Source organism: Leptosomus discolor, chromosome 5, assembly GCF_034619465.1.
Source record: "Leptosomus discolor isolate bLepDis1 chromosome 5, bLepDis1.hap2, whole genome shotgun sequence".
Taxonomy (NCBI): Eukaryota; Metazoa; Chordata; class Aves; order Leptosomiformes; family Leptosomidae; genus Leptosomus; species Leptosomus discolor.
In genome coordinates, this window is record NC_141395.1 from 19369401 (window position 1) to 19394315 (window position 24915).

Sequence of the window (24915 nt, forward strand, 5' to 3'; positions counted from 1 at the left end):
TGTACCTCATGCTCCTTGTGGCAATGTTCGTTACACTTAGGGGGTAGAATATAAGCTGTGGAAGTAAAGAGTTGGAGAGAGATTCAGGTTAGTCTATAGGTGTAATGTTGGATGTGGCTGTATAGCTGTAGGTCTCTGCAGTTTTCGTAAAAGGAACAATTTTGGCTTTACAAGCACAGATTTCTTTCATTTTGTTGCCTGCCAGGTATTACATGCTCTAACTTGGTCCATTTGTCATTTCTAAGGCATATCTTTCTGTAGTGCCTCTCATCTAGTTTCATCTCCTTTTTCCTGTGTCTCTCAGTATTCCTTGAGATCTCACTTTTTGCCTGAGCCTTGCCTTTGCAATTGTCTGGTTTGGTCCCTTCGCGTGGGTCTCTTGTCCCTTCCCAGGTGTTCCCATGTTTGCGGGAAAGTGGTTCACCTTGAAGATTCATGAATAACTACAGGACATTTTCACAAAATCTCTCTGAAAGTTCACATGAAGAATGTTGAAATAATGAAAGCAATCAAGTTTTCACATAGCGCTGGCTGAACACCAGTCTTTCGTTGATCGTAAGCCTTGGGTTTTGAAGTTTGACTTTGCTATGAGCTTCACTGACAAGAAACCTTTTCAGTATTTGTGGGGACTAATATTTCCAAATAGTTCACCTTACGAAATTCTGATAAATGAAATTGTCGAAAACCAACTTGACATTATTGGTGAAAGCTGCAAAATTGCAGCATCAGAAACTGAAATATTCTGTTTTTAAGGTACAGTTGTGTTAGTACTGAGTTTGCATTTTTTTTTCTTGTTGCTAATTTAGAAATATAGGTCAAATTCTTCCCTCCGATAACCACAGCTTCACTTTCAGTCAGTGGAAAGTGTGTGTGTCTGTGCATGTGTGTGTCTGAGAGGGTCGTTTTACAGTCTGTGTCTGCTGACTTTTTTTTTTTTTTTTTCTATTGTCTGTCAAGGTCTAAGACCTGATCTTGTGATAGGACCTTGCCCACAAAACCTCTGGACTCCTCTGGAGCAACGTAGGGAAATCGGGAATGAACGTAACTGCAGTTAAAAAGACTTTTTAGCCCAGCCACAACCTGGAAAAATGTTTTGTTAAAAGGAGATTTGTTGGGAGGGCAGTGGTTGATCGGGGGTCTTTAAAAGGTCCTTAACTTTAATGGCTTCAGTGAGATGCTCTTACCCTCCATATTCAATATGCCCTTTATGCTTTCTTGGGCCAGGGATATTGATTTTAATTTTTTTTTCTGTATAATTTGTGTTGTACTTTAACGTAGAGCATAAGTTACGTGTATGATCTAAAAGATTGTGAAGGCTTTCATGTCAGTTCCTCCAAATTATAGCATGGCAAAAAGGTGAAAAATGTCTCTCAAGCAAACCATAACCACAAACAACGATGTAAACTGTTGGTTTAAGAAGCATTGCTTCTGTCCTTTCTGCTTTCTCTTTAGTTCTGCCTTCCTGCAGCACTGCAATAATGAATCATGAGTCATGTACTCTCTACTCCTACACAATTCACCATAAGCACTTTTTCTCCTATAAGGAAAAAGGCAATTTTTTTCAACTCTGCACGGACTGCTGGTTTTCTGTCTCTACTACACTGTTCTTTTTTGAAAGGATGGAAAATTGCATTTGGTTCAGCTCTAGCTGGCAATACATAAAAGAGGCTTCAAGGCATTGAGTGTTTTCCAGAGAAGGGAGAAACCCCTCCAGTCCTGCTGAGGTCAGCAGTCATTTGAGACTTGGCTCAAAACACTGGCAAAATATTCTCTCTGAAGGCATCTTGACTTTGCAGTGTTTCCTCAGGTCATAGAAGCCTGCCTTTGCTCTTTCTGGAGATGTTTCAAGACCCGTCTGTTCCATTGTCTGCCCCTGTCCATCATGCCTGTGAGCAGGGATCTGAAAGCCTTGGTCTTGGCAGATGCCTAAGGCGAATTTGGATCATACCGGGTGGAAGGCAGCTCAGACAGATGCACCAGGAGTACCTGGTGCTCACGGATGTTCAGATCCAGGACAGTCACTTTTTTTCCAGTAGGCACCAATTTGGCTGGTTCACTGAGGAGGTCTTAAAGTGCCCACTTCAGTCCCACATGCCTGGTCTAACATGGAGGCCTGTGGAGCCTCTGCTGATGGGGAAGCGGGGAGGTGAATGTGCTTCGTATGTCTGTGCTTCCCACCAAATGGGTCTGTGTTTTCTGTGTTAAACTGTGTTTGGAAGGAGAATGGAGGACACTGGGGCAAAAATATCTGTACTGTTAGCATTCCATTAAAAAGATCTTAATTCCTCTAAATTAAGGGAAACATGTACAATTCATTTCTCTCCATCTCTGTTTTCCCTTGCAATGTCACATCCATTCAGACAATTGTAATGGGGTTTCCAGAGTTTCCTAAGTTAAGTCCTTGAGTACTATAAATTATAATGGGATATATGTTTTCAAAGCTTTTCCTTTGCATTTATTTAATGAATAACATAGGTAGCTAGGACAAGCTTCTGCTTTAAAGACTCAGAATGCCAGGTTCTGAAAACCATTTTTAGATGTTACATCTGTTCATTTTCAATGGCTGTGCAGAAAATATTTGCTTTTCTGAGGTTGCCTTTTTTGATGGTTAATTTGTTATTGGGTTCTTAAAATAAAATCTAGTGTAAGGAAGAATTTCTTCTTTGGAATACAGTTACCTCAAACAACCCTTCTACTTAGATTTTTATTCTGAGAAATGTCTCCGCAAAATGTATTCATATTAATAATGTATATTTCATATCTGTCTTTTCTAGGGCAAAGAATTCATTCCTCCACAAAGTGGAGATATTTACAGCACAATGCACTTTTTCTTCAAAAGTTTAGGGGAAATCCTACATATGCTTACCTGTACTTTCATCTGTCTGAAAATGAAATGTAATTAACATGATCTCTTTTACATCTTTTATAATATAATTTTGATTTATGAATGTAATCCAGTAAAAATTAAAAAGAACACTTTATAACAAGGGTCATTATTTCTTTAATCCTTAAAATATTTTTTACTCAAGGAGTGTTTTAGTGCTTTGAAGGTAAACCACAAGGGCCCAAAGCTTCTTATTCTATAAATGCATAGATTTGAGCTAACTTTATAATCTGAGATTTGTCTATAGCTATGTGCAATTTGATTAAGAATAGTCTTTTTTACAAAACAATATTTATACAATTTAACAGTGGACGTGTAGCATTGTATAAAGGTGACATTGCAGAGCAGATCAATTCAGTGTATTGCATTTCTTTAATAAGCTTTCGTATTGTAAATAGTCTTTGTATATGAATGTATTTTCTCAGTGGTTCAGTTTTTAAAAATGATTCACTCCTAAATCCTAATACAGAAGATATTTATGCGTGTGCTTATATTTAGCTTTCCTAGCAGCACATCTGGAATAAACCAACATTTTAGCTCAGAGTATGTTTTTGCAGGAACAAAATCATAGTCTTCTCTGTGATAAAACTCAATTGATGTTAATGTAAGATTAGTGAAAAAGCTCAGGAAGACCAGAAAAATCCTATGGCTCCCTGATATCTAAATTAATTCAGATTTTTAAAATTATAACATAAAATTAAATATAACATAAACCGTGGAGAGGAATAAACCTCTCTCAGCATAGAAATTCTTTCATTTATTTTGAACTAAGAATAATCAGGAGAAATCCTTTTTGATCTATTAGATGTACATTTTTTTTTTTTTTCTGAAAAAGGACAACAGGCCAAACTCTTAGGTGCGTCCAGAACCACAAATCCGCGTGTGTGTACCTGAGTGCATTTTTGTCTGTATTTGTTTCCATGGACCTGATTACGTGTGGCTATCTGTGCCTGCAGGCACAAAATACCTTACAATGTATCCGCCATAGTCCTTGGCTGAGAGGTACAGAATAAAGAAACGTTTCAAGTATGATTTTTCCCATTACGGGATGGTTCCTTGAAAGAGGATAGAAGCAAACCAAACTGACCAACTGTAGTATTAATAAATTAAACTATAATTGACAACTTCAGCTGTTAATATTTTTCACAAGAAAACACAAACATTGGAAAATACAGTTGAAAACACCTGTTTTGTAAACATGGAACAAAATGTAAAACATTAACCCATTTGTAGTTTTTTGACTGACAATTTTAGTCATTTCTTAGGTGATGGGACTCTACAGAATGTGGTGCACAGTGTGGGTGATAAAACTGTCCAAAAGTGGTGGCCAGCATGGTATTTTTGAAGGCTTGGCTTTAAAGAGTTATAAATCCATTGTTTCTCATGCTCACCTCTTAAAACCATGTGTAAATTCCGCTTGAGAATGGTTGTGCCTGATGTTAACAGTGTGTACTGTGATGTAACTTAAAGCTGTTACTATTTCCCATGTTTAGTGCCTTGCCAAAAGAAGGAGAAATTGTGATCTAGTTGAGCTAGGCACTGTGCAAACGTACAGCAGAGTAGAATTATTTTACAATGTTTAAGCAATATTCAGGCATTTTTAGATGTCATCCTGATGAAGTAAATAATAAAACACTCAGAAAAGCTCTGAAAGATAAATGAAAGAACTGCCCTTATAGAATTAGTTATAAACTATAAGGAACAAATCTGAATCCTGTTGGATATCCTGCAATTGACTTTAACCAGATTGAAATTACAAGTGTTCTTTCTTTGGAAAATTTAGTGGGGTTAACTGAGATCTTATAGTAAATATAGATGCTGAAGGTTAAAAAATGTCTTTTTTTTTTTTTTTTTTTTAATAAAAAAAGGAAAAAAAAAAAAAGGTCTTGTTTACCCAGTTTTGCATTTTTGGGGAGGAAATTTGTGTCCATTGGTGTCACTTGGAATTTTACCATTGATGTTGGTGATGTTCAGTGCTATCATCAACTTGTATTCATGTTATGTTGGGACAGAAATAACTGCTTTTGTGCACAACATTAAAATGACAGAGTCTAGCTGATTCTTGGGACTTGCTTGTGGCAGTGGGAATAAAAGCAAATCCTCTTTAGATCCTCTTGAAATGTAGAATTTTTGGAAAAATTTTGTTTTGGAAAAATCCATGTTTTAGAATTGTGGCCTAAAGGTTCATTTGGTATTTCTGAAAGAAGTTTTATATTAAGCATAGTTCCTGTTTATTCTCATCTTCAAATTATTCTCACGTTCAAATAATGTAGGCCTTTAGGGGAAAAACCAATCTGTTGAAGAACTTCATTGGGACAGGTGTGGATGCTCCTCCGCAGAGTAAGGCAGCAAGAACTTGTCTGTCAGAGAAACTGCAGTGTTTCTGCCCTGCTCTGTCCTGGAGGCTGCAGGGTGGCCTCCTAGTTGGCATTCTGGGTTTGGGAAATTTACAGAGCTCACTGGAAACTCTTTTTAGTAGTGTGTCAGTCAACTTGTATAGGAAAAAGTACTTACATTCTGGGCACTAATTTATAATCTTTACCATCAGAAGGTTACTTGAAGTAAGGTAACTTTACTCCTTGGATTTCTTTTATCATTGCTTTTTTTTTTCCCCTGCTTCTATCATTTACTGTCATTTTGCCAGCAATTTAGAATTAATTATTTTTCTCTTGTTCCAAGCTGTTCTTACTTTGCTCCACAGTTGTGCTCTTTTAATAAACCAGAACTTCTTTCAGATTTTTTACTTTTGCTGTTTGCTCTGTAATTTTTTTATAGAAAATTATTGCTTTGCCCTGTCAGTTTGGGTTTTACCTCTTATTTGTGTGAACCTTGTTACAAGTACCTGAATTTCTCTCTCTGTTTATTGAAATTATGACTTGGTAGAATTCTGTTGGGCTCAATAGGTTCACACAGAAGAAATAAAATCTATTTTGCTTTTTCCTTGTTATCCATTTCAGTTTCCAGGTTCCTGTTTTCTTTTCAGTGTGAACTGATTCTGTCTGTACAGAGAGAACTGTTGTGGTATTCAGACACACTCGTGTTTTTTTAGGGCCTGTCCCCTAGTTTACTGAATAAAGAACAGTCTGGACTCAAGTCCTGGGTTCAGCCCTGGAAATTAATTGAAGAGTGAACCTGAATCTGCATTTCCCAATGCAGGTACTACCTGAGCACTGAAGTGGCACAAAACTAGGATAAGCATGCCCACTTCTATCACAAAGCAGTGGGAATGTATTAAATTACCAAATTAAAAAAGCAATCTATTTGCACCTCTGGAAATGATTAAAGTCTTAGGAAGGATCACCCCATTCCTTTCAAAATGTTGTTTTGTTTTTTTTTTTCCTTCGTAAGGAGGAGGCCAGGAAGTGTTGAGTACTACGTTACTGCTGTCCTTCAGTATCTTTTTAATGAATTCTTTTTATGGAATACATTTTTCCTTGTTTCATGCACCATTGATTGCAATGCATTTGAAATCTAAAGGCAGCAGTTCTCTTTAAATAATTTCTTGGGTTAAATCTAATAAGCAAGAAGAAAGATGATCTGATAAATAAATAAATAAAAATTTTCAGCTCCTGGCCTTTGCTTTAGAAAAATCTCCTGACTCTACAAAAATAGTCTCCCAGAAATTGATGCCTCTGCTTTCTAGTCTCCTCTACATGAATCAGAGTTGAGGAAGTAACTAGTGTGGTGTCCAGAGCCTTTTCTCCACCTTTTTTAGTTCTGCCTCTGCAGAGAATTCCTGTCAGCCTTGAATTTCTTTGATATATTGTGACAAATGCTGCTTTGCTGTGTTTTCTGCCCCCACTGGAGTCTCCGTGGGATTAGAGATCACGTGCTACCTTAGCTTAATGTGCTTGACCTTTTTCAGATGATTGACACTGCTGAATGATTACAGGAAAGCAGCAATTATCCACTAGCCGTGTTATGCTCATTTCAAGGAGAAAATAAATGATATTTGAGATGAGTAATCTGGACAGTGTCTTTCTGCTGAGTAAATGTAGGAGACCTACTTGTAGTGAGTCATGATTCCTTTCCCGTTTGTTCAATTTTGTGGTACTTTCTGCACATTTCTGTTGTGCTCTCCCCCTTCTAAATGCTTTACTGTGCTCTGATCCTGTTAGCCCACATAGCTAAGAGAGCTAAATCTTTTGGGCTTGATCAGCAACATAAAATTCCTCAGGCTCGAAGGCTCAAAGATGGTGGCAGGCATGGCAATGTGTACCTTCTTATGTATTTTAAAAAATAAAATGGAAGAAATGAAACCACCCTAAGCTACCAGCAATGTATTTATGATGTGAGCACATAAAGTTGTACAGGGATTTTGCAGTGTAGCTTCCATAGTGTTTATTGTTTTTCTGGTCTCTTTCTTTTTTTTTTTTTTTCTTTTTTTTTTTGTTTTTGTTTTTTCCCCTTCTCCCTTCAGTGAATTTCCCACAAGAATTCTGTCAAGGTCTGGCTCATAAATAGCAATGAGTTCTGTAAAGTTCCTGTACACACAAAGCGAACAGCAACTTTACCAAATGTTCAGTGCAAAGAGATCCATGTGTCTCTTCATGTTACTGTTTTGGAAGGCATTTTGCAGAACACCTGTCTGGCTTTAATGAAAGTTCACACACAGAGATGCAAATTTGAAGAAAAAAAAATAATCTGGCACTGCATCATAAGGACTTCAATACTGGGATTTTGTCTTGTATCAAGGGATCAAGAGGTTGTATATCTGATGCCACATCATCATTATTGTAGTCACTAATGTTATGACTATTAACATTAGAATAATCAATATTATACTGTTACACAATGATAATAATTATTATACCATTAATGCTATTATGGTTATTAATATTGTAATTATGTTGCCACAGCCCCTTTTTAAAATGTAACTTTTTTTTACCTGTAGGCCATCGAACATTGTTCATTGGAGTTCATGTGCCACTCGGTGGAAGAAAAAGTCACCGACGCCATAGGCACCGTGGACATAAACACAGAAAGAGAGACAGAGAGCGAGATTCAGGATTAGAAGATGGGAGAGAGTCTCCTCCTTTTGGTAAGATGAATTTTAGTTTTGCATAGGTCTTTTAATAATAAACATCAGTATGATTATGCATACTCTGTCCTGTTATGAGTTGGACACAATTAGCAGTGGCATTTTGGAGAACCCACCAGAGCCTCTCCAGGCTCTGCTGGAGAGCCGAGATTTGATCCTCTGATGAAGGGCAGCAGCCAGTGGCAGTCAGTACATGAGAAATCTCAGTAATTTCTGCTCCTGTAGGAGACAGCGTAAGTGTTCTCACTAAGGTAGAATGCCACCACCACTGGGAGGGGGTGGGTGTGTTATAGCACCAGCTGCCCTCAGTGAAGGCTCTGGAGTATTTGCCCCTAAAAGTAACATAGAGGAGTTGCAGTTCTTTACGATTAGTTTTGTAATAACATTGGTGTTATTGAAGCTGCACTGTTGTATCAGTTATGAACAGCCATCCAGATTTGCATTTTTCCTTATATGGCACTGTAATGAGTTGAGATGAGTCTGCTAACTGAGGACTTGAGAGCGAACGGGAAAAAATGCCTTTCAATAAACGAACCTGATATGTAACTCCTAAAATTCAAAATTTTAAATCAAAAAAGCATTAAAGAGAACAGGAAAGGTAGTCATGAATAAATTAGTCAGTCTTTGTCTCAAAACACATGAGAATAGTATTTGCTGTTCAAAAATAAAAAGCGCATGTCCTGAAATGTCCAAGGCTATAGTAAATGTTGAAAATATAATGGAAGCAGGTATAGAAAACAGTTTGTCAGTGTGCAACGGAAGAATGTTTTTAAATCATTAGGGAAATGTTCCAACGTAATTTCAGGTTAAAGGGTACTAATTATGAGACTTTCTTTGAATCTGAAGTTTGCGTTGTGTATGTAGAAGGTTTTGGAGCAAGTATATTGTAAGTGCTGATGGTTAAGTATATTGTAAAAAGCTTGAAATACTCAAATCTTTTACAATGAATTATACCGAGCATGAAACAAAGTCAAGACTTTTTCAAACTTAGTAGATATGAGTTATGTTCTGAAGACGGAACAGTGAAGAAAAATTGGCTGTGGTGTTCTATCTGGAATGTATTTCAAAAGTACGAAGACCCAATGCTATATTGAAACTGGTTTCTTGGAAAACAACAAAGTTCATAAATTATTGAAATAGTTTTCAAAAAGAATATGCATATATACATATAATGTCAGATTAAAAAGAAACAATTGAAAGTTACATTAGCCAAGAAGTGAGATATCTTAAACTATGAAGCAATGTCTTCTGTTGAGTCATCTGGTTTTATTTAAGTGCCAGTATGTGACTCATTTTGGCTGAGAACTTAGCTTTGTTCTTTCAGCTTCTGGAGACCTAGGCTTGTGTCCTTCCTAACGTCAAAAGCAAAAAAAAAAGAGAAATTAACTGACTGAATCTGTTCTTGAGAGTCTTTGACAGTTGTGCATACAATAAAAGGCACTGTTCAACACAGTTCTGTGTTAAGTGAAAACCAGCCTATGTTCAAGAGAGCTCCAAGAGTGGAATAGCAGTAATACGAAAAAGGTAGTTTTGAAGTGCATTTGTAAGTTGGTGTTCACAGCCTACTTGTCTACAGGCATACTTCTTTGAAGTAAGTGCGGGACTGCACTCTTGTAAGTCTCATTTTCACTTGTAAAGGTATTGTAACTACCAATTAAAGGGGGTGTAGGTCATGTCACATAGTTTATTACTTCTAGAAAGCCCAGGACAGAAAAGATATAGGCCAGAAACATGCAAGTCTTCTCTGCATCCAGAATGCTGAAGATACTCTTCAAAATGCTTGAGTGAGAACGATTCAAAGGAGCCAAAGACAGAACTACCAAACATTCAGAAAAATTTGGAAATACCCGGTTTTGCCACCCCGAAATAATATCTAAGTAGTAAAGTTGGAGGATTTTCCCCCTTGGATATCTGATTACTGGAAGTTTGGCCAGAGAACCAGACTTTGAGCTTTGACATCTGTCCATTCAGGCAGAAATGTGGCATCCCATAGACAACAGTGAGACAGATTTGCCTTATGAAGGCAAATCTGAAAATTGTACAGTGATGGAGGGGTTAAGCACAGTCAGAGCAGGCAGACAAAATTATACAGAGATTAATCATAGTCTATATCCACATCCTTACTTTTACTCTGGATTTTCCTTATGGGAGTTTCAGACAGGTGGTTGTGCTGCTTGGGGAGAAGCATTTCCTTTAGAGAGTGTACAAGCGTAGTTTTTCTATCCTTTGTTTACACAGAGGGAGCAACAGATGCTTCCTGCACTAAATCTGAATCCATTAAACCTCAATAACGCTTCTTAGCTCTCATTCCCTGTGACCTCAAGGTTATAACAGTACCCAGACGCTGAAGGAAGTTACAAGGAAGGCAAATGCACTCTTGATGCATAACTCAATATGAGGGACTGTGCTACCTAAGAGAGCAGTTCCAAAATAGTCCCTTAATTTATGATTCATTCTGATTTAATTGAACACGCAGGAATGCTTAGCACCCTCTCTCTAGAGACACCTTTTAACGCATTTCTGCTGAACAGTAGGAGGCTATATTCTTGGGAACTGGGAGGGAGGAGGGGAAAGAAAAAACATTTCAACAAGCAGGTGCAAGAAGAAAGGTGGAGAAAATAAGCACTGTGAGACTAGCTGATAGAAAACAGTGCTTTGAAGTAAGTCAGAAAAATACATTAGGATTTTTATGATACAAGAGAATAAATTAGCACTGTTTTGAAGCAGTGAAGTATGAAAGGAGGTATAATAAAAGCCAAAGATGCCACAACTGAATAATAGAGATGCTGGAACAAGCAAAGGCCTGAAATATTCAGACATGAAGTGCTACAGACTGCTCAGTTAACCAAGAATGGGAGGAAGTATTATTTTTTTGTCATACTTTATAACTGTATTATTTATAACTTCATCTGTGAAGTACCATTAGGTGCAAATCCTTCTCTGCTGTCCTTCTCCAGTGAACAAACAATTTCTTAAACAGTTTTCTTTGTATCAACATGGCTAGAAAACACCTATTCAATATAATGCCCGTGGCTGGAAGCTTCCTGGTAATCCTGTTAAATCCTGGCTGGGGAAGGTGTGCCAGCCACTTTGAGGGAAGGTTTCTGCAGAGAATAGATTTTTTAGAACATTGTGATGGCAACTCATAAACTTTTTTTTTTAATCTCCTACTGTCACCTTTCAAAAATAACCTGAGTGTTTCAGTGTGCAGATTCAGAGCTTTTAGGCAAATAATATGTAGAATATGTAGTCAGTGGAATAAAATGGAGGCCTGTCATTTGGGGCCACAGATCAGGTACTCAAGTTTTGTTTTTGTTTTCCCCACACCTGATTCTCGCTGTCTGTCTGTTGCCTCTTGATGAGATGAGGTTGTACAAGATATTTCCATTTTGCCATAATGATGTGCTTTTGAATTGCATAATTTGCAGATTACATGGCTTGCTCACGGAGAGGCTTTTTGAGTAGTAAAAATTGTAAGCTAAGTGATTTCAAGATCTAGATTTCCACCATCTTGCCTCATTTTTTGGGAGAAAAGGAGAAATCCAATGAAATGATCCACTCTGGGTAAAAATGCAGTAATGCTACTTGCTTTATTGACCAGGTTTGCCATTCCCAGCTGAAATGCTTCTCTTGTGATTAAGGCCCCAGTTTCATGCCCACTTTAAGCTCCTGTCCTCCACAGCTTGCCTTATGGGGCAAGCTCTGTGGCTGCTCTGTGAATTAAATTAGGGAATTGATGCAAATTAAAAATGGTTTGGCAAAAAGCTGTTCCTAGCCTACAGCAGCTTCTTGGTGCTGTTTTCTGGGAGGGTGATGGGTGCCAGCGCCGGTGGGCTGCAGGGCCACAAGGTGGCTGGGACTGCTCCATCAGCACTGCAGGTCACATTGGTGCTGAAGGTCTGGTGCAGATTTCCCTTTGGCTGGTAGGTAGGATTGCACTTGCTTGGTATGCATGTGGGTTTTAGTGACAATTTTCAGTGTGTTTTTGATGTCTGTTTTTTTGCCTGTAACCAGAGAAATAGCTCTCTCTACTTGCACTTATGAGTTAAACATATGTATGTTTCTGTTTTAAAACGGGCTGGAATAGGAAGACTTTAGGCCTCTTGGCTGGGTGCCTTTAAGGACAGGTTTTGTGAGGGTGAAGTGAACACAGCTGTGAGGACTGGGGTTTGATTTTAGCCTCTCTAGTGTCTTCTAGCACTAGACACTGTTGAGGCTTGTGTAAGGTTTGGTTTGCCCTTTTAAGAAATCTAGCTTTAATAATCTCTAGTTTTAAAGAGGCTTAAATTTGTAATTCATGATATTGGATGTGGCAAGGGAAGCTGAGCAGCCCTGGAGGTGAACCTAACAGACAACTGTGTGTACGGTTTGGGAGAGACTCTGTGAAGGTAATGCAAGTGAAAAAGCGAATTGCAAAGGGGGACTTCTCTTGGTTGATAGAGGGGCTCAAAGAAAGTAGTATGGAAGGACTCAGCTGACTATATTTGGTAGCTAACGTCAAACCTTGAAGGGGTACTAATGGGGCAAATTTAATTATTTGTAAAGAGTATGGCTGTTACAAGAATTCTCCTACCCTTAACTATAGGCTTTGTCTGCTGAAGGATGAACTAGGAAATTTGAATCTCTGGGCAGCTGTGGAACAGATTGCAGCAAATCTGGATTAAAATAATGTATCATAACTGCAGTTTTAAGACTCTAGCAAAAAGAAGAGAAATAAAGCTTGGGAATTGCCCTTATTGTCAACTCTAAATGATAAGGTTATTTGTCGTAGCCCTGAGGTGATGGAAACAATTCATGTGAAGAAAATGCAGAGAGAGATTCCTGAAAACAAGATTGTATGTATAGGGATAAAGTGCCAGAGGAGCAAGCAGGGGAATACTTTCTCCCATTTAACACATGGTTTCTAACGTCTGTGAAGAGATTTTTCAGAGTTGTGCTGTATGGCCATTTACTATTTTATGTGGTCTTTAGTAATGTAAATTTCGTTTTAATTTTTACTATGTTTTCTAATTTAAAAAAAAAATTATGATCCCTACTTTTACTGATTGCTGAGCTGAAGGGCAAAGTCTAGTCTGCCCAGGAAGGAGGTGAGGGGAGAGCCCCCACTCACCACTTCCTGGGTGAGCGGGAGGATCATGAATGCTTGTTGGTGCATGAAATGATCCTTTCTTTTTTGTGAACCTGTGAATTTTTCACACCATTTCCACTTCATTTGAAAGCGGTTGTTATGGATGTCAGTCGTGTTACACCAGTTCACTTCTTGTCTGCAGCCCCTTTAATATTACTTTAATGTGAATGCACAAAAGCATGAGGCATGGGTTAAATCTTATCTGTGATGTTTACTATTTTATGTGAACTTCTTTAATGTAAATTTTATTTTAATGTTTAGCATGTTTTCTAATGTAGAAAAAGTAATTTTTCACCCCTACATCTACTGACCCCAGTACGAAGTATTAGCCTACTAATACTACCCTTAAATGCGAGTTTTCAACAGGCTTAGAAATACAGAAACCTGTTCTGACAGTTGAGCTAATAGAGGGTTATCAGAAATAAGTTTTTGCAGCCTTTCTAGAGTTTAGCCGAAGTCTTAATTTCACCTTCTTTCCTTAGGCAAGAGGAAGCAGTCCTGACCCAGAATTGTGGTTGTGTTTGGGATGTTTTGCATGGGGGAAATGCCAGTTATGGTTCTTTCCTATGTGTGTTTTGCAAGGCAGGATGGTGATGTAGGCCGCTGTTCCCCCCTTCCTGCACTCAGGGCTGTTCTGGAGCAGCTCTTCATGTTGCCATCGGGGAATTAGGTTGTTAGCAGTACTGGCTTTTTCAGTTCCGCTGTTTCGGCATGTCTATGCCCATATCTTGCTTTTATTTTAGGGGTGTTAATGATTTTACAAAGAGTCTTAGAAGTGAGAAGTATGTCAGGTTGCTGCAGGGTTGCTTCCTTTCTGCAGCACTGAATCCCAGTATGAATTTGTGCTTTCAACAGTTGCATATCCACCAGATCTTAGTTTTTACCCTTTTAACAGTGCAGTGGAGTTATACAGATTTTTAAACCTGGAATACTCAGATTTTCCATGCATGCAATGAATTTGAGGTATCGGAGGTAGTTTGGGTGTCTGTGCGAGTGCTGCATGGATGATGTAAGCACAAGCCCGGAGAAACCCAGGTATAACACAGAGTCTGGCAGGAGGCTCCCATGGGCTGGTGGAGCTGTAGCAAATGGAAAGCTGCTTCAACTTCTCCTGACTGAGATGGCTCATAAGCTAAGCACAGGTGGTTGTTGATAGTACTCCTGCTCCTGTCGTGTACCAGACTTTCTGCCCGGTCCCAGCTGGTCCTGGAGGATTTCCTGAACTGGTGATGAGCCATTTACTTGGGAGGATCATCAGCTGTTTATTGTGGAACCTTAAACTCGCGTTGCTTCTAACATCTCTGTGTTCTGGTATAAAATAAATGCAGTGATAGAAATAATGATGTAACAAATTAGTCCCACTGATTTAGTTTTTTTTAATCTAGATTACTTTCATTACTTTTCAAAATAGCAATAATAATATGAAGGATTTTTTTTTTTATGCTGGCTGTACTACTTGAAGTAGGGATAGACACAGATAATGTTCAAGCTAATTTCTGCCTAGTCTTCAAAAAACATTGAGTGTCCTAGTTTGCCAATATTGTGCTCTACACTGACTATTACATTATCACCGTTTGTCAGTCAGCAATTGAAGTGTTCTTTCATACTGTTTTTGAATCACATATTATTCATTTTCCATATAACCCATTAATGACATATTTGGTATTTATTACTCCTGTGAATAAGAGTCAAATCCATCTGGCATTGCTTACGTGAGTTATGCTGTTAACTCAGTTTTGTAAGTAGAACCAACAGATCTGATTTATTTTATTTTATTTATTTTATTCCTATTGTTTCAGTTTCTTAGGGTTTTGTCCTTGAAATAAAATTAGTGCACTATAAAGCAAACAATAACTTATATTTCATCAATTTCCAGTTTGGTGTCTAAAATCAAGCTGTGGCTTTCAGGTTTCAAATACCAATACAAATTACAGCAGCAAAGAAAGATGGCTGGAATCTAGCAGCTAGTTTTACTGGTGTGTTAACAAGAAATAAGAGAATTTAGTGTATGTTTTGTCATTTATATAGATTTGTCGGTGTTGTCAATCAGGTAGCTGTATGTTACACAGAAGACCCAGTAAGAGCAAATCGCAGCAGTAAGGTGTTCCTTGTTACTACTCACCTGACTTCAGGAGATTTCTGATCCTCTGCTTTCCTTCCCACGCTGAAAGCATGCATTTGCACGAGTATCATAACTGTCATAAAACTGCAGCTCTGCTGTACAACACTACTCATTTAGTACTTAACAGTAGCTGCTGCTGTAAATCAGTTCCAGTCCTGATTTTATTGAGAGTACAGAATGTTCCTGACAGTGCTTATTCTCAGATTCTCACTGCAGTCCAGCTCTCTACTGAAGTAGCTTGTTTTCTGTGTTCAGTCACTTGCACTTGTCCTTTGCAAGTTTGTATCTCGCTGAATTTTGTCCTACTGGCAAATAGTCTTAAAGTTGCACACTTCTTGACCAGAATGTACTTTCTAGTTTCAGATTAAATCTTGATGTTTGTATTTACTATATCCTTCTCTAGAATGTCCCAACATGTGGATATGAGAAATATAAAGAATAATAATTAAAAAAAAAATAGGTAGAGAGAGGCTGGAAGGGGGTCTAGAATAGAGGTTGAAATGGTCTTAAAGAAAAAAGAGGACTGAACAGTGAGAGAGAAGAGTAATAAAAGAGATGGTAAAGTGGAGGAGGTTGTTACTGTTCTTTAGTGATTCACCAAAAGTAATTTCTGTCCCCTTAGCTGTTCCCCTGCAGTATTAGAGCTTAGTAGTACCACAGCCCGTCTCTCTCTCTCTCTCCCTCCCTCCTCTCCCATTTTCCTTCCTGGATTTCATTTCCTTGCTTTGTGAAAGAGTAAGTAGGCTCGACCATACTTACCTTTACCCTCTGTTTAAGCAAATAGACCTTAGGTGAAAACTGTTATGCATTGTTTGTGTTTCATTGCTATAGCAAGTTTGCTACTACTACTGCTACCAAAACAGGTACCTTTACTGCTGAATTTAATCTCCTGTGTCAGTGGCTGGTTTAATTATTTTTGAGTGCTGTATTTACTCTTTAACTAGCATTCAATGAGTTGTTATCATCTCAGTTTTTCCGGAATTCAGAGAGCTTGAAGATCCTATGCAGTGATGGTCTTACGGCTAGATGGAAAATACTGTAGCTTGTCTTACAAATACAGTTGTAGAACAGAACTTCATTTAGACAATGTTTGAGGAATCGCTGAGCTGTTCTGTTGGATAATCAATTTTTCAGTTGACTGGCAGCCTGGCCACTATCAGCTCTCACAAAGGACTTTTGGTTCCTTTCAGAAATCTAAAATACATTAGCAGAAAAAATAGCTCTGTATTTCTGGAGAGACTGGATTTCATCCAGAGTTTGTTCATTTGGGATTTGCATTTAAATAAGCAAGCAAGAAAGTTCTGGAAATTTTCTGAGTGATAGGAAAAAAGAATAGTATGTCTCCCAAAATATGTTTAGTGGTCTGCACTGACAGGTTATGGAGAAAAGTAACTGCTAATAGGAATATAAAGGGAAGATAAAGACAGTAAGAATAAAATAGGGAGGTTGGGACAGATAAACAGCTTGTTCATCTGGAACAGCCTAAACATGTAGAAACAGTTTACAAAGGGGTGGTGGATGGTAGGTGTAGATAGTGATGTATTCTTTTTGAAGTTCCCAGCTGTATATTGACATTAGAGAGGTTTCCTTTGGTTTCTTTCTGCTGCTAGGTAAAACAAAGAATGCACCATTAGCATACCAGCTTTGTGAGCTGAGCTAGATCTGTAGATTTAGTATGTGTCAAAGTAGGTTTTGTAGCACTGGAGTAAAAGACTTCTGTCAGGTCTGTCTGTGCTGCTGTCTGTGCTGCCTTTTTTTTGGTGAGATACCATTCCAGCTTCCAGTAGTCACTGCTTCTGTACATCAGATTCTATCTTTAGATGAGTTTGTTTAATTAGCAGACTAGACAACTACAGTAAATAAAGAGGTCTCAATCTGAAAGTGTTTGTGTATAGATATTCTCACAGCATAACTATAATAATGTTTTCTGTATGGCAGTAAGTGATATGGATGAAAGTCTGGATAATCTCATGAAATTTTAGGTATTTGCTTGCTCAGGGCAAAAAAATTAGTGTTCTGTGCTTGATATTTTTATTTTTCCCTAGATACACCATCACAAAGGGTGCAGTTTATTCTTGGAACAGAAGATGATGACGAGGAACACATTCCTCATGATCTCTTTACTGAGCTTGATGAAATTTGTTGGCGTGAAGGAGAGGACGCAGAGTGGAGGGAGACAGCAAGGTGAGTGTTTCCCTGAGTTTTTAAAAATTATTTGTAGCTATTGGTTGCTGGTGTATTGAGGAATAATTTCAAAGCTGTGGCAAGCTCAGGAACAGATTTTGGATACAAAGCTTAAATAAAACTGTAATATTAATCCTTAGACTGCTAGTATTACAACAGCATTTGTCATTTCCCAGAGCCAAATATTTTCATCTGGATTTATGAAATATAGGTCAGAATGAATATCAAGGGGAAAAAAAAATCAAAGTAAACATATCATATATATGAATTAAAAATTACTGGTTTTATCTGTATTTTAGATCATCATTTTGAGAAACTTTCAAACTTCATATTCTGTTTGAATCTTCAAGAAACTGTTAAAATTACCATTATAAAAAGATGAGGAATATAAAAGCAAGGAATGACATTAGTTTTGGAGCAATAAAACTTTTATGTATTTTAACTATCAATGAAAAAATTATTTTGAGACTGGGTATTCAGTGTTGGATTATTTTGTTTCTGCAAAATTAGTGTGAAAAGACTGTTTAGATTATTTTTTGCTGAAAAAATAATATTGGAACAGAACTTTTTTTTTTTAAATCTTTGTTTCCTTGAGCACCTAAATGGGAGATGACTTGCTTAGTTTCATTAACTCTAAATTTCCCAGCAAACCTTGCTTCGTTTTTCTTAGAACCTTAAATTTCTCTTTCCTGCCAGTATTTATTGACAGTATTCCTCAATGGTGCCCAGAAGTCTGTGGACCACATCTTTGGTGTCAGTAGGATAAAAATTCTGGAATTTGTGGGGAACTATGTATGTGGGCTGTTTGGCATGAATAAGGCTGTTAGATTTCCCTTTAATTTTACTGCAAATTCCTGCTTTCCCAGAGGGCCACAGAATTTTCTATGACCTTCCTTTTCCTTATCTGTTCATAGGAGGCACAGACAGGTGCTAAATATAGATCTTTACATGTAGAAAATTCTCATGTGGGGATTGTGCTGCGAAGTGAATGTAGTGATGTTCTAAATAATCTTATTGATATTCAGAGAGAGAAAAATCTAATCAAGTTAATAATCTGCAGTGTTCTCACACTGATTAGGTATATATAGAACCTCTTCTAGGAAGGGTATCAGCTTCTATTGTAATTTAAAATGTGGCTTATGTTATTTTTAAGCAGGGAAACAGCAGCTTCTTCAGTTCAACTAAAAAAAAATCAATTTACAAGTCATCAAAGAATTCTGTTTCTGAAAAATTATAACAACATTTACTAACATAAATACTTAAGATAGAATTTGAAAGGAATAGGTGAAATAAAGATATTTCTATTTAGATTGATCTGTCTGTTTGTACAGCCTTTCCAGTTGTCCTTTGGGAACTAAAGAATCAAAAATGTTTAACAGAAACAAGATGAGGTTGTTGGAAAAAGGACAGGAAAAAACAGCCAAGAAAACTATACTTTTGGATTTCAGAAAATACAAGATTGAAGTATAATAGCTAATAGTAAAATTTCTTTAGCTTTAGAGATAAGATGAAAACAAAGAAAGAGTGGGACCGCCATGCAGAAATAACTGGTCAAGATAAATGATCTTTTTCAGTTCGGATCCAAAAATTTCAATCCAGCACTTGACATGGGGTGGCTGGCTGTTAGAAGAGGAGAAGGTGGCAGCGAAATGACCAAATTCAAAATGAAGGCGAGTCAAAGTGCTTTATTTGTGCAAATAGGAGGGTGCAATAATTTCCATCCTAGAAATCTGAAAGGACATGTATTTCATGAGCATGGTAAATCCCATCTTTCTGTGAATCTCTCAGGTGAGTTGTTGTACTATAGGAAACATAGCAACACTATTCAAGAAAGGATAAATATGGTTGGAACAAACAGAGGCCTGATAGTCAAATTTCAGAGCTATGCAAGGTTTAGAACAATATTTGGAGGAAAGAATAATTGTAGACTTGGACCTAAGTGGAAAATTGGATGAAAAGCAATACAATGGTGTATCATGTCAGACTAACTTAATAATGTGCTTTAATCAGATAATTGTTTTTTGTTTTTCTGACGAAGACAAACCAGTGGATCTAATTTTTTGTGGTGTGTGGTGTTTTTTTTTTTTTAGTAAAGCATTTAATATGATACAGCAGTGGGAATTTATTACTTACACTCTGTTCTAGTGTAAAAATTATATTAGTGGGTAAGGAAGTAATTGAAGAGGTGCAGCAGGTCATGCTGAAAGATTAGTGTAGAAAGTAGTGACAACTAACTTCTGAAGAATTAATTGTAGTAAATAGCTTTATTATCGAATGACAAAAAAAGGATGATAATAAACTTGCTGATGAAAAGAAATGAGGAGGTATTGTTGCTTTAGGAATAGATAAGGATATACACAAAGAACAAGGTGACTTTGGGTAAAGTAATAGAAATGGAATGGTGTTTAGTAAGCAAGATCATATACTTACAACTAATACAATGGATCCCTTTCAATATGAGTGGTTGATTTAGGACTTCAGAAATACTGATTTGATTAAAAGCACAGTGTGGGGATGATACACCCTGAGTTTGTTGCTGTTCCGGCCTTATTAAATGTTTCCCATCTGTATGGGAAATGCTGGAAGTATTTGTAAATCTTATTGTCTGGCTTTGGACATAGTTCCAGGTAGATGAATTTAAATGCAAAAGATAGAGGAAGACTCACTCATTAGTTGCGTTTAATGAGAGTAATGGCACTAAGTGGTTCTGTATTCATTTCACCAAGCGCTGCATGACTGAAGGGTTAGGCTGACGCTGAGGCAGTAAATCTGTATCTTCGTATTTTCAGTTTGATTGAAAGTGCACGCACAGTTCAGTCTGAATTTTTTTTATATATATCTTGAGCAAACTGCGTGAAAATATTTGAGTCACTTTGTTCTTGGTTGATCAAAAGAGTAACAAAGGTAGCCATGATAAGATTTGACTGAAGCTTGGTGTTCTTTAGATAATCTCCTCTCTTCTGATGAAGAGTTAAGTCCTTTTCTAGTCCTTTTCTAGTCTTTTTCCTTTTTTTTTTTTTTTTTTTTTTTTTTTTTCCTCAGCAGTTAGGAGACTCTAAGGTTTGCCATTTTCCAGTTTCCGTAACATTTCTCATGAGCAAAAGCATTCCGGCAGATTGGTTAGTAGGAGCAGGAAAGTGCGCTGGTGTTACAGCCTGTTCCATTCCAGGATCTAATTTAGCCTGTCCCATCCACGGAATTAGGAAGCGACCAGAATGGAATAACTTAGTTATGTCGATATAGTGATAAAAAGAATTATTTTTTTTCCCCCCATTAATTGATTTCAACCCAGAAGAAAAGCATACTTTTAAAATCAATAGTGAGTCTTACAGTAATTTTTGTATGTGACCTAGCGGTACAGTTGTGTAGAGAATGCATGATGTACAGTTTCTATTAAAAAAAAAATATTTCTAGTAAGTTTGTGGAGAAACACAGTGAGGCATAACAGTTAGCCTTATTTTATACACACAATAGCACAGTTGCAAATTGCAGCTATTAGGAAAGCAATTCATGTTCAAATCTGTCCTAGCAGCCTCTTGTGGTCATGGCTGGAAAGTAGTGCCTGATTCGTAGGAATTTTTACCCAAACTGTTGGGACTCATCTACCTGCTAATATCAAAATTTGGGGACAATATCACTACGTTTCTGGAACAGAAAAGACTATGTAGTAAGGAGAAAAATAGACAGACAGTCTGGAACCAACAGGAAAGCATTTAGGCTTGAATTTTAATGAAACAGCACAGTTATGGAAATAAACCTCTGTCCATAGTTTAGAAAGTAAATAGTTAATAGTGACCAGAAAATGGATGTACTAGGGAAAAATTATGAAGTGAAAATGCACCTCCTGGATCAAAATTTCTTCCAAAGAAACTAGGTCGCAAAAATCTTTGGTTTGTCACTTCTGCTTTTTTTCTGACGTCCTTATTTACTTTGATTCATTTTCTAATCAGCATAGGCAGGCAAAAGCTCAGGTGGAAATTTATACATATTGTAAGATTATATTAGTAACATTGACTCTTAAGCAGGTTGTGAGTACATACTCCAGCTCTCTGCTGAAAATGTAACAGGCTATGAAATAGATCATGCTCAACTCACCCACCTCATGTTGTGCACCAAAATGTTGTAACTGAGTCTACAATGAAGTGTGCATGCTCTTTTAGTGACTCCTGAAGAATGGATGGAGATGACTTGAGAAGATGTAACGTATGTAAGTGTGTGTATGTGTACGCACACACATCTGAGGAATTTTTTTTCCTATAGTAACATGCCTTGCTGAAATTCTTGTTGGCATGTTTTGTTCCAGCAAGTATGCTATGAGAAAAACTAAACTGTATAGTTGATATACCTGTGCTGGTGTTTACCAGAATAAGACCGTATGAATGAAGCTGCCTTTCTACGTGATCAGACTCAACTAACACAGTTCTAAATATATTCCAAGCACATGGGATACATGTGACACTTGAGCTAAATATACAAATGGAATTGGTGTTGTTTTCTGGGAAAAGATGAAAGGGTTTTATTTATTAACCATATCAATTTAAGGGGATAAACTGCAAAAATAAATACATTAAAATTTGTCTTTTTCTCTGAGAAAATAAAGAGTAGAAAATTGGCAAACTTGGGATCCATGCCTGAATTTGGATTTCAAAGCCATTTCTATCCTTGAATCTTGTAAATGAATTCAGAGGGTTGTTAAAATGGTATTATGATTTTTTAAAACCACTTGAACACTTAGAATTGAATGACTGTGCATAAGATTAGAGCTTTGTTTGGTTTATGTTTTCTGCTGCTGTTTCTGATTTCGTATGTTAAATAAGGATTATCTGACATAACAGAGGAGTATTTCTGAAAAGATAAAAGGTGATAAACATGATTTTCCCTTGATGAGATGAGTAAACACATGAAAGCTTATTAAAATAAAAATAGAAGTTTATTCCAAATGTAGAACTCTCTCAGCTGGGTACGATTTACATTCATGTACTAGCCTGTTGGCTTATTAAGTAACAATGTATAATAATGCGTTTAAACACATAAGTTTTTTAGTAACAGTAGGAAATTGGATGCAACCCACAGGATTATACAGTTCAAATTGATTGAAACTTAGATGGAGATGGTCATGATGGCACATATGATTATTTGAGCAGTAGCAAAATTTCCTGTGGATTTTTGTTGTGCATAGGTGTTGATGTCTGATTGGCACCATAAAAGCTAATAAAAGCTGTTTTCTTGATTTAGGCTTGTCTTGTGTATGTGTCCCTAGTAAGTTAGGAGCTCTGGTTATGAGCCTGCCTCTGTCCAGTCATCTGTTATGAAACTTTTAAGAATGTTTGTCTTTTATCACTCACTTTAAAATCAGTCAGTGTATTCAAAATAGGTGGTATCAAGGACAGACTGGAGTAGTATAATCAGATAAGCAATGTTGAAGACTATTTACATGAATAGAAGGTAATGACAGTATGAGGTTTCTGATGATATTCTGTAAGAATCTATGCTTGGGTCATTGTTTTTAGAATATATGATTTTTAATCTTTTTTTCAAATCAGCACAAAACTAGATGATGATATATCAGAAATAATTGGGAATACCCAAGCACAAAGATCATAAGCGTATAAAACTCCTAAAAAGATTAGAAACATGCACAGAAACAGAGATATGAGAAGAAAAAAATGTAGATATTTTTGCAGAGTCTTAAGAGGCAATAGTTTTAGCAGGACACTTAATGGATCATATTTGTGATGTTATGGCCATAAACAGGTCTAGCATATTTTTAGCTTGGGTATATTTAGCCATGAGTAAGCTAGGAGCAGCTTCCTCCTATGGAGTTCAAGTGCAACTGCAGAATGAAAAAAATGAACTTTTTTTTTTTCTCCTTCTCACATGCTTCTTAGTGAATTCCCTGAGTTGTTGTGTCTCATCCCTTTCAAACCATGGCATTGATTTTTGTGGGGGTGGGGTGTGTTAATTTGTGTTTGATGTCCACTTGGATATTGTTTTGAAAATCTATTTGGAAAACCTCATTTGCATATGCAAGTTCTGTTTCATGGTTCAGCTCTGTGGAAGCAAATTTTGGTGTGTGCTGTGTCCTTGCAGCTTCTTTGGAAGATTGAAAAGGTAAAGGAGATAGCCTGACTAGGGTTGGAAGAGAAGGGAGATTGCAATGAATGGAGTGGAGAACGAAGGTTTGATGGAGAGGAAGGAGGTCTCGTGGGCAAAGATGAGATCTGGAAACTCACCAGCACAGAGGAAGTGGAGGGAAAAGTGTTTAAATACAAAGAAGAGGAGAGTGCTAGACACAGGAGACTGGAGATTTTGGAGGTGCTGAGGAGTTGGGGACAAAGTGCGTATATAAATAATGGGACAGTGATTAGGAGGCAGCTGGTATAGTTAGAAGAAATGGAATGCATCAGGAAGGGAGCAGATATGCTGGTGATGAGTAGCTCACCAAAGTGGTGGCTGCTCACAGGATGGCATCAGAAGGGGAAGAAACTGGTACACAGGGAGTGAAAGGAGGAATGTATCTAAAATATGGGTATGCAAGCATGTTTTCCAAATAGGAGCAGAGGTAGGCAGGTGGGCCAGGGCCTGAAGAGGACAGCTGTGTTATGGGGCTGTGAGGTTTGGTAAAACTGGAAATTTGCTCAGCTTTGGCGGTGTTAAGGGTCCACAGTTCCTTGCTGTCTGGAAATAAGTGTGAAGGTGCTGTCCAAGGCGTGAGGCTCTGCATGACTTCTGTGCTGCCTGGTCCATGTAAGAGAGCTGAGTGCTGTTGAGTCAAGTGATAGAGGCTTGTGCTGTGGCTGCAGCTGTTCAAACCTTGCCAAGCTGGCAGGCTGCATGGCTCCATGCAGCAACATCTGCGTATGCTTGAAAGACTTAATAACTTTAATTAAAACCACTTTTCATATGTCAACAGACTTTTCTGCTTTTTTGTTTGTTTCTTTAGTATCTGTTTAGCATTTTTAGTGTAATTTTTATCAGTAAACAATTAAAAAGTTGTGGAAGAAAATTCATTCAGCTGGCTAGTAACAAAAGGCTTGATACTCTCATGCCAGTTTCATGTGTCCTTTTACTTTACTGAAATTTCTCTAGATTTACTCTGAACTTGAGAACAGGCAAATGAGACTTAAATAGTGAGATATGATGTGGTTACTGGATTCTGAAGTGCTATTTTGTCATTCATGTGGCTGTTTTGCCTGTGTATGGCCCATATTTTGAGGCTTGAAAGACTGTTTGCGAGTGTTTACACATTACTTGTGTGTGTATGTATGTGCCTGTGAGGTTTTTCATGTTAATTGACTGAACTTTTAAATGAAAAATAGCCTCAATTTTGCATAATGTTTTACTGCCTTTGTAAGTAGCTTAGTGCAGTTAAGTAACTAACAACTTTTAACAAAGTTTGTGACAGTCTCTTTTGTGAAAAGATTATGGTGGAGATAATGGATTCAGATTCTGTGAAATGTGAATATGTCAGTGTGTTTACTTTAAATGAAAAAACGGCCCTTCTCTGTTGTGTTTAGTCCCATGTGAAGACTAAATGGAAAAAGTTCTCTCCTGTG

General features: G+C 37.3%; 1 protein-coding gene across 2 annotated transcripts in view; it reads left to right on the top strand.

Moving 5' to 3' along the window:
- SLC4A10 (solute carrier family 4 member 10) overlaps positions 1-24915 on the top strand; it is a 121115-nt gene that overhangs the window by 30156 nt on the left and 66044 nt on the right. For both annotated transcript variants that reach the window (XM_086466115.1, XM_009958455.2), the window contains exons 3-4: positions 7779-7925; positions 17221-17359. In XM_086466115.1, the coding sequence (XP_086322241.1) occupies positions 7779-7925; positions 17221-17359 (286 nt within the window). The remainder of the gene's footprint in view (positions 1-7778; positions 7926-17220; positions 17360-24915) is intronic.